We start from the raw sequence: 11,281 nt of genomic DNA on the forward strand, positions 1-11,281 counted from the left end.
AGTTCCCCAACGAGTCCTTGCCATTTCTTCACCATGCAACTAGCCCCAGCTCAACCAGCACTGCACAGTTTTGCCAGAATTTTTCCTGGGAGAGGCTGCCAGGGGGAGGAAGGAGGGAAAGCTGTGAAGACAGATAAAGGCAGTCTGGCTGATGGGTGGGAAAGATAGAAGGAAGCAGAAAACGGGGAGAGGTATGGGGTAGGGAAGGGTAAAATCGTGGGGAAGGTGAAATTAGATGGCTTCTGCAAGCCCTTGTTGTCTACCACTTACATTTTAATATTAAAAATATACTGAACATATAATATACTCAGTTTCTGGAGAAAAAAAACGTAATTCTCAGTTAAAGGAATCATATTCAAATAACAAATTATTTATGTTTAATGTAAATAGTCTTCATTTATATTAAGTGTTAAATATCCCAGCTTATTTGTTATTTCTAATCTATACTTTCAAAATGGCTCAGGATGGATGATAACTTTCTAAAGTTGCAGAATAACTGAAATAAAATATGTCACACTATAATACAGTTAAAATTATTCCATACTGTATTGATTCTCAAAATGTTCTGTGACTACAACTGGGGAACAAAAGGCATGTGCAAGCAGAACTATGTACTACGGAATGATAGAAGAGCCATCCCTACCCACGACATGCAGCCAGGACCCAAGGCCTTGACTGATCCACACAGGATAAAAAAGGGTTAATTGCAGTCATTGTCTCAACATTTTAACTGGATTAGAATGCTCACAAATAACCTTATGATTTTTCCCTGTGCACAGTTTTAGAATAATCAGAAGGTACTATATCTTCCTTAAGTGTTGGAATTATTGTGCTAATCCACATATTCTTGCAACCATGTATTTGATTGTGCTCAAAGATCTCTGAATTCTCACCTATGGAATAGTGTATTCGGGAAGAGTTGGGATTAGGGTTGCCAGGTTCCCTGGAGCCCAACCCAGAGGTGGGGGTGGGGTCATGTGTGGCCCACGGGAGTGCATGGGGGGAACTTACCTTTTTATCAAACCAACCCCACATAGGGGCCCTTCCCTTCCTTGTCACGCTGGGAATGATTAATTCCTGGCATGACAAGGAAGAGCTCCAGAGTGGTCTCTCACATTCTCTGGAGCTCCTGGCCCATTCTTCGTGTTTCTTCCCTGCCAACCAGGTAAGGGGAGGTAGGTGGAGGCTGGGAGAAGAGGATCACCCACTCCCACCAGGAGACTGGTAACCCTAGTTCAGGGAGCAGGCAGAAATTATTATCTAAATTCATAAACTACAATCTGATCATATAATATTTTTAAAAAATACAACAGATTAAGAATATGAAAGTGTCTTTTATCTAATGGATCTTTAAAATGGTATTGCAAGATATTTGTTATTGTACAAAATATTTTTTTCTGATTCACTCTAATTAAATACTCCTTTTTTCTTAACATAGCTTAAATTTATTACAAGGATATAATTCTAAAATGTCCTTGAAATCTCTACATTTTGTTTACATTGATGCAATCTGTTCAGTGATTCATCTGGACATAGAAATACCATTTTTGGTATTATTTCCTCTTTAAAATGTTATAGCCCAAAATAGATGCACTGGATATATTTATACTTTATGCCTTTTACTTTATATTTATACTTTATGCAGGGATTCAAAATAAATAATAACATAATAATAATAAATAATGAAAGGACTAAGTATTGCCACATGATTTAATTATTGGTGTAAACTGATCTAAACCTGCATTTATTATTAACCTGTATATTAATTGCTTTCTCATGAATGCAGGTTCTGATTTAAAAAGCAACTTCTGTAATAAAATATAATTTCTGCAGTAAAAATACATGTTAAGCTTCCCCTTTCCTAAAGATACTCAGAAGAATCTAACTACGCATTCTGCAAAGCAAAGACGGGCCTTGAGACATGTCTTTCATATAGCATAATTCATAGTGAAAAGATAACTCATCCAGAGTACCCTGAAAGTCCAAAGATTTCCTTGTTCAGCAAATGCTTCCCCTGTATGGCCAGCAACTGATTGATAGCAAAATGACTTCCAGATTCAACTATCCCAATTTAAACAAGGTGGGAAGTGTGAAAATAAAATACCTGTTAGCTGTTCTGCTAAGACAGAAATAGTATGTTACTGTTTTAGCAAAGAGTTATCTTACTGTCACCCAAGTTAATGACTACATGACCAGAACTAATAATCTACCCTACTATCCATCCTCCTCTCACATTTAAACAACAGTTTATAAATAGTTATAAATTTTTGGAAAAATGAGGTGCCTAACTTTTTAAAATTTTCCTTCAATGTAGCAACATAAGAACAATGTAATAAAGCAAAATAATCAGGAGATGGCAAAGAAAAGGTAAGAATATGAGGAAGTAAACAAAAATTTGTAAAATGACAATGATGGATTCAAGTTATTAAAGACTGGCAAAGGGCAAAAACATAAAAATTAGGAACAGGATAAAAATGACTAAAAATTTATACATCTGGACTAATAATAACCCATAATAAATATTTAAAAAATGACAGGTCAGAATGCAAAAATAAAATGTTTATATAGCATGTTCAATTCTATATGTACATATAAGGAACATTTGTTTTCACAACCATAGCTAGGTAATTTTAAAAGATAATAACTATACCAAGAATTCATGCAAGCTATACACAAAAAATATTCAATCTGAGACTGAACTTCTTAAATACAGTTCAGAGGTTCATATTATATCTTCGTGTCCATCTCTCATACAGCATAATGTTTCAAAAGGGGCACTTCCAGCTCAAAATCAAAACTGCTTAGATTCATTACTAATCCATGTTAATTCAAAAAATATCAGAATCGAAGCATAATTTACAGACTAAGAGCCTACAAAATATTTATTGTTTAATTATTTTAACTGTTATTTATTGCATATATATTTTAAAGTGTGGTTTCATGATGTTGTGACCGGCCTTGAGCCCACTTATGGGGAAGGTGGGATATAAATCCAACAAACAAACAGAAAAATAAATACCTATTTGAACGATTATGATTCTAACCCATGTGCTCACTTGAAGGCAAATTATGTCAAAGTCAAACCATAGGAAATTAGATGCTTTTAAATTCCACTGAAATAAAAGAGACATAATATATTGCTCATTAATTTGCACAGTATTTAGGTATCCTTGACATTCTTTGGACTGCATCCAGTGGATGAGATCCATGTATGAGGTAAGGCCTATGAGCTTCCACAAATTCCTTTTCTAATTGAATCATCTTGCATTGCATTGGATGACACTTCAGAAGATCTCCAACTTTCAGAAACTGTATTTTGGCAATGTGGAGTGCTTCCATAAGAAGGAGAATCTTAGAAGCCCCAATTACATGTACAAATCTGCCCGCATTATCAATGTCTTCACTGTTATTTATTTATTTAAAACATTTATATATTGCGTTAACTGTTCAAACTCCAGAGGGCTAACAATACAGTACCAAGTCATAATAAGTAGAGGAGTACACCTCCCAAAAATGAGGATGATCTGGATCTCGGTTTTAGGGATGCCAAAAAATTTCACTATCCCTGAAATCCAGGACAGATTTTCTAATCCTGTCAGAGAATCCCTAATTTTCCTGGCCATTATTATGGGGAATAATGGGGGAAACTATCTGGGGGCTGGGTGGGGGAGTCATTTTTCAAGCAAAATTAAACACATTTTCAGGAAACCTATTCCTTCCTGTACACTAAAGACCGCCCCCCCAGCACATGTTTGAGGAATAGTGGATTCCAGAGACCAATTCTATGAGACCCTGAACAAACTGCCCCCAGCCACTCTCCATTGTTTCCCTATGGGGACAACATTTCCAAGGCATTCCAAGCAAAGGGAAATCTTAAGCAAGGCAACTTCTGGCCAAAACCCAGTCTCAAATGCAAGCCATACCAACTGACCTAACAAAGTCCAACTGAAACAAATTGAAGCAAGGGAGCTAACGTCAAACCAGATAAACCAATGTCAAAACAGATAATCCTCCAAAATTGAAGGAAGGGGGAAGAGGCTCGCCAGCACCACAGATTTTAAAAGGCAGCTTGAAGGGCTCTTTTGGAGTCTGGGCAGTGGTGGAGGGCGGGATGGAAATCCATTCTGCCTGCTGCCTCCTGTCACCCAACCGACCTCATGCTGCTCTCCTCCTGCCCACTAGCTCTGCTGCCTGCCAGGTTTGCACTGCTCTCCTGCTGCAGAGCATGCCTCCACTTCGCGCCACCTGCTGCCCTCTTGCTCACTACTGTTCCGCCTTTGCTGCTGCCACCTCTGTGGCCAAATCTGGCCCATCAGAGTTCAGATTCCCAGATCCAATCTAGGATTCTCCAGTGTGATCTGGCATATCTGGATTATGCTGGATCATCATAAATCTGGCTACACACAATAAGCAATTCTTGAAATTTTAAAAATGCAATTATATATTAAAAATATACAGAACTAAAATATGCACAAAATTAAAAGTAACGCAGCCAAATCAGAGTGTTTTTGTATCAGCCACTTATACACATGCATACACACAAACACTTTTGCCAAAATAAGGTCACAAAAAATACTTCACAGATATCAGGATAGGACTTAATTGGTACTGAACTCTGAATTGCAATGGGCAAGCTCTCTGCCCTAACATTGGATGTTCACTAAATGGGTTCATCTGGTAATCCCAAATTGTTACTAGAGCATTAAGCTGAGATAGTCAGTGCATTGTACTTTCGTATATTTTTCAAAAATAATGCAATAGAAGCATTATTTTTACACAAAAATGAATAAAAGAAGACAAAAATCTACTTTATTACTATCTTTTACAAAAGCATATAACCTTCTACTATATTAAGACAGAGACTTATTAAGGCCAACACATATATCTTTGTTTGTACCATAACAATCTGAAATCTTTACTATATATAGTGCATAGATCTGAAGAAAAACTCCAAATGAAAACATCCTAAAACAATTCATATCATTAGAAATTTGACTGAACATCTAACCTGCGTTTTCATTTGAGTATTCATATATTGCACAAAATAGACGGCAGTCCTAGCTTTTCTTTGCTACCAAACTATTTGACAGTGTTGCAAAAATGCTCAGTATAGGTGAAAAATTAGACATTCTGTGCCAGTCATAGCATTCAATTATGTAGATATGTGGTATTATGTATTACTATCCATAATAATTGTCTGTGTAGCCACCAGTTCTATTTTGATAGGTGCCTAAATAGTTCTGCCACCAGTCAAGATTCACTTTCCTTATTCCATCTTTTTCTGTTAATAATAGTTCCCCATCTGGGATCAGAGCAGAGTTTATGACAACAGTATGAGTCATAAATTTCAGCAAGACTTCCATTTTTTCCTAACATAAATTGAAAGAATGTAGGTATGGCATAAAACAAAACTTGTGAGACAAGAATAATAAATTAAATTCTGGAACATTCTAAAGCAAATACACTAATAAACTGTAATCCTAAACACAAGCTTAATTTGGAAATAAATCCTTCTGAACTGATTGGAACTTTCTCTGATTAAACATGCTAAGGAACAGCATTTCTTCTATGGTACCACAAGATAGTCAGATATAATAATTTGGTTCAGTCTTATTCTGTTGTTTCTGGGACAGATGTTTTGTTCTCACAAATGTGTGTCATAAGCAGCATAAAAACTTCTGATGGTGTAATGCATAAAAACATACTAAGCACAAATGATATCGAAGTATTCCATCACCCAACTCAACTCAAATTCCTTGCTCTAAAAAGGCTAACCACTAAGTGTGAAGGGAAAATATTAGCTAACAACAGATAGGCATCTATCAACCACATCCTCCTGCAGTATATTAAAAAGAGGCACATTTGAAAAGAATTAAAGAATATGGGTTTGACACAAAGCCATTTCATTTTGGGTTTGTTTGGGTTTTTTAACTTAAAGTATTTTGCCCTACAAGGTTCTATGTAGTAAGATACCTTAATAATGTAAAAACGCTTCAGAATTCATGCAAAAGCAACCCCATACAAATTGCAAGGCCCATTCTCATTTAAATTAAGACATGCTGGCAATGTTGTACTAGTGATTAGGTCACAGTACATACAAGAATGTAGCTAGCCCAATCTATCCATAGTCATTGTTATACACCCTGACCAGCTGTCTATTCCATGACATACAGATCAATCCTAAGAGCACTTTCCTTGGTGTAAGACCAACCTAATAAACCTGAGTCACATTCCAAGTATACCTATTTAAGATTGCTCTCAAATGTTATTGTTGATGCAATAAGCAAGCAGCTCTATCTGAATCGTTTTAAAATAAGCACGTGGAAAACAAAATTAGACAGACACTATGTACTATAGAGTATATTACTCTTTATAATAGTTTTATCTTTTATTTTTAAGTTGTTATTGTCTACCTTCAATGTTGTGCAAACTCAAGTAATATGAATTCATATTAAGGAGACAGAACAGCTCTTGCTATGTTCAGTGGAAATTGCTTAGGTAGTTGTAAAGCAAATTTGGCTCCCTAGTGTATGGGAATTAAACCTGGATTATGTACTATTACCCCTCCCCTCCCCCTCCCCCCCCCAAAAGGAATCAGGCTCATCACTGAGAACAACCCTCCCACAGCATTTAAACTTTTAGTCAGAACTTTCTGATATTTTGCAAAACCTTAACATGCATGCTAACAATTGTGCATTCACCAAGACTACACAAACCTGCAGTGGTCTGTGTATTAGTATTTAACAACCAGTCTGCAGTGCTGAGCAGAGTCATGTCACCTGAAGGAAAATTACAAAGAAAATAAAGTGGTAGTACTTTTTTACAGACATCCCATAAGCATACGTAGAAAAAAAATCCATCAAAAACTATTTCGTTTTTTAAAAGTGGTTATTTAAAGGCAGTACTGCAGGCTCTGATCCTAAGCACACTTTACTTGGAAATAAGTTCCATTGAAATCAATCCATTCCATTGACTTAACTTCTAAGTCTGTTTATTTAGGAACAGGAAGCAAGTCTTATGGGTTGATCACTAGGATGAGTAAGTATGCTTAGGTTTCAAAATCTGAAGTAGAAAGTTTCAAAGTAAATTATGGGACTAAACCCATCACTACATTTACATCTAAATGCTGTATATATACTCTGTGAAAAGATACATTAGATACTCTGACCAAAAGAATGCTGCTTTAATGTGCATATTTTAGTTTGGAGAAAAGGAATTATAAGAGCATGTAGCTTTGTTAAATTCAATAGGAATGACAGTTAAAAGTATAAGTGAAGGATAATCTGACATTCCATATGACATTCCAAATACTTTTCAATTAGAAAGGAGAGCAGAAATGTTCGGGAGATAAGTGCATGGGAGTAGCTGGTGAATAGACACTATCATTGTTAGACTGATTTTTTTTTCCTTAGAAGATCACAATGCATGACCCTTCTAACAAAAACTTCTAATTTTCATACCTTTATTTTTAACATACTATTCTTTCTAATGATAAAGAATTACTAAAATGTATTTCATACTAGACACATTCTGTTTCTTAGGTTCAGAACAACTGACATTATGATAAATAATATGAACACTTCAACATTCTTCAGAAAAATCTCAGATGGATTGTCCTGTCGATATTGATATGCCAAGACCATCCTACTCATTCAGTGTACACATCTACGGTTTTTAGCATACCTTATACATTCTCATCTCCCCAGTGTAGTACGAATGCAGTATACAAACTACATCTATTTATGCTTTCCACTACTGAGCTACCTTTTTGAGAGGTAAATATGCTACATGTGAAGACAACAGCAATGGGGCCAATATTACTTAATTTGCCTGTATTACCATTTGTTCAATATTAGTATTTTACAATGCCAAGTGAAAATATAGTGTAAATATATATGTCCTAAGCCACTGTTATTGCTGTAGTCAAGCTATCATAACTTATGTACATGATCAATTAAACCAATTAAACTGCTAATACTGAGAATGATTTATTTTCAACACCATACCGCATAAAATGTAGGAAGGTAGGTAATAGTAGCATTTTGTCAAATTAGACAAATTATTTAATATATAATGGAACACTAAAAGTCTCAGGCAGCATTACTCTTGATTCAAGTAATGCTGCATAGGACTGCAGAGCAAGGCCTTACTGAGTCTGACAGATCTTCAGAATTTTTCCACTTCTGACTCTTGTGAGTAGGGCATGTTATCACCATAAAAAGTCAAATCTTCCACACAGACAACTAGATGTTAGATAATTAGATATTATAGATAATTAGATATTATGTTCTTTATGTTCCGATCTTTTTATATTGAAGAGCATTCCATCATGTGGGACTTCCATATGCTATTTGAAGTAGTAGATCCCTAGACACAGGTTTGGCATCAGAACCAGGCCTAAGATAAAATCATGTATTAGGAATATTCAAAAACAGGTAAGAACTCACCTTCTGTGCCATTGGGTGTCATGGAATTATTATTTATGTGAGAATTATCAAGTTTTGGACCATTGGGGGATTCACTACTACCACTTAGACGGCTATGCGGGCTGGCTAGATCCTGCATTTCCATAGACCTAAAAAAAATTAGTACCAAATTTGACTAATGCATTTGATGTGACTATGGAAGGACAACCTATGCCCTTCCACTTATCAAGTATATGATTGATTATACTATTTTATATGCATGAATACATTCTTAAAATAGTCTCTCAATTTATTTGGGTAATTCCATATAATCAATTCATGCTTAACACTAATATTTATAAAATTCAAGCTCTTACCAGACTAAAAATACATATATACACATTTAGTCAATCCATACCAAATTACATTTTTATAGAGTATGCATGCGTGGCAAAAATTAAAACGCATTAAAAACTACAGCCCAAAAGCAATAAACTTACACTTTTTGCTTGCATGTAATTTACCACCCAATTGCAATTTAATGGGCTTCCAAACCAAACAAAACCCATGAAGTAATAGTGCAATCTACAGTCTACTGACAAGGAATGAGATATTCCTGATGTATGTGTTTACTCTGGCAAACTACTTAATTGTTCCTCTGTTTCCGCTGAAACAAATGCAGCATTAAAACATTATTATGTGTGCTCTCTTGTTTGCTTTGTGGATTACATAAAGTGTGCCCAATTGAAAAGGGATAAGGCCAACATACAGTGAATCTATACAGGCATTAGTATGCCTTAGCACTTTGCAGTACTTGAACTGTCACTTAAAGTAAAACAAGGACTAAGAATCAGTTTTTAAAAGTCAGTATTTTACTGACCATATCACCTCTTTTGTGTATCTTAACTGTGCTTAAATAAAATGCTATGATTCCTGATCAAAATAACACTTCAATAATATGAGTTGACATTTGTACTCTACTAAATAGAATACATTTATTTAGCAATTAAGAAGCAACAGTCAAATCATGCATTCCAGAAAAATTGGACTTCCGTTTATGGAAGTTGATCGGATATATTGCACAAATGAAAAAGAGGTTTTTATTTAACCAAGGTTTCTAAACATGAATGAATTTTATTTTTAAAAAATATTTCATTATGAAAAAGTCCTACATTCGTAGGACTCTAGTACACATGAAGTTTACAAAAGCAGGTCAGCTACACCTGAAAATATATTCAACTTAACCTGGGAGAAAATCCCAGGGATGTCAGTGTGATTTACTTCCAAGTAAACATGGATGACATTACGGCTGCACAATTTTCTACCATGAAAACATATTTTACTTCCATAATAGTATCCCATGCTATAGTTGTTTTCATACACAATACTTTCAAAAATTCTCATTGGAGCAGATTTAAATACAAAATTCCTGATAATTAAAATGAAGAAGGAATGATCTCAATACACACAATGTAAAAGTATTTATTGCTGAATAGAACCATCTATACATTAGACCCATATTTAAATTACTTCTCAAAACATTGAAAAGAATATTCTCCAGATTAAAATTTAAAAGCAAATCTTATGTCTCACTTTAAGTTTTTTTAAAAAGCATTTCATAGAAAAGCCAAATCAATCTTATCCTTACCTGCAAACAGAAAAAACAGCAACATCTGAACTGGTTTGGGATTTTTGCACCTGCAACCCAGGGACACAAATAGAAGACTCTGTTATTCTACTTTCATGTCAAGTCTTAATCTAACTAAACAAAGAAATCTTCCTTTGGAAGGTAATGCTGTCTTTTAACCAAAAGAAAAGAAGGGGGGTACTGCTGCAGTGAAAGACATATTGTCTTTAAATTGAAGCCTCAACTGTTGTTTCCTCCTGCAGGTCTATCCTCCTCCTGCCCATGTCATGAAGAAGGCAGCCAAATGACGGGATAGTGATTCATCATTCGCCTATGACAGCTGCACACTGGATTACCCCTCCCCCAATCAACATGTAAAGTAGTCTTGCTAAGGTAGTTTAGGAAGAGGTGCCTGGATAAGGTAGCTATTAACAGAGCAAGCATATCGAAGAGAAGCAGAAGCTCTGGCATTAGCCCCCCAGCAGCCTCTGAAGATCTTTCAGTTTTTGTTATCACTGGCTGAAATACATTTCCCTCCCACTCCTTTAACTCTTGACAGTCTCTTATCTTTTATCTTGTTGGTTTTCATCTTCTTTCCCCAATCACTGTCATTTATGTTTGTGTGTCCAGCCTCCAGTCAGTTTTGACAGACCATGCAATGCAATGTTATAGGACTGAAATTATAATGTGGTGTTATACATCAAGACATAGAGTATGTTTAATAGTATGTTTAACCAGGCCATCAGGCCAGAAATGCTCCTTCCTCCACTTTCATCCCCTCTCCAAAAAGAGTTAAAATTACCAAATATGGGGGAGCGGAAATTTACATAAATGTTTCAAAATATGTATACCATACGAAAAAAAATCATGTTCGCATTTAGATAAACATTCTTGTAAATGTGGGCTCTTCAGGTTTTTTTTTTTTTACAAAAATACTTTGCAGGCTTATATTGCATGGTTTCTTGTTATCAGAAAAATGTGTTCTGTTGGGCTGCATTTAACGAATAGCCTTTGATACCAGTTTCCTCACAAACTGCCAGCAGGTGATAAAGCCCAGGTGAAGACGGGCTGCTGGCTTGAAAGCCCAAACAAAACTTCCCCAGCAAGGACATATATTGTCCAAATGTCTGAATTCAGAATTCCACTCAACCTGAACTGACATCTCTTAGATGATCACAGAACAAAGGCAAGAGAGATGAGGCATTTTAAGTGCCGTAAAAGTCATTCAGGCAAATCTTACTTACGTGTC

At 35.5% G+C, this 11,281-nt stretch overlaps 1 protein-coding gene across 4 annotated transcripts in view; it reads right to left on the reverse strand.

Moving 5' to 3' along the window:
• The window catches only part of EYA1 (EYA transcriptional coactivator and phosphatase 1), a 154,113-nt gene extending 143,989 nt beyond the window's left edge, over nucleotides 1-10,124 (reverse strand). For 3 of the 4 annotated variants that reach the window (XM_054985002.1, XM_054985001.1, XM_054985000.1), the window contains exons 1-2: nucleotides 10,054-10,124; nucleotides 8,448-8,575 (exon numbers count right to left, since the gene is read on the reverse strand). In XM_054985002.1, the coding sequence (XP_054840977.1) occupies nucleotides 8,448-8,571 (124 nt within the window). In that variant the 5' untranslated portion in view covers nucleotides 8,572-8,575; nucleotides 10,054-10,124. Of the gene's footprint in view, nucleotides 1-6,716; nucleotides 6,780-8,447; nucleotides 8,576-10,053 lie in introns of all 4 variants that reach the window. The other variant, XM_054984999.1, reaches the window with a different exon arrangement.
• Nucleotides 10,125-11,281: the final 1,157 nt, after the last annotated feature.

Source organism: Eublepharis macularius, chromosome 7 (assembly GCF_028583425.1).
Source record: "Eublepharis macularius isolate TG4126 chromosome 7, MPM_Emac_v1.0, whole genome shotgun sequence".
NCBI classification, from domain to species: Eukaryota; Metazoa; Chordata; class Lepidosauria; order Squamata; family Eublepharidae; genus Eublepharis; species Eublepharis macularius.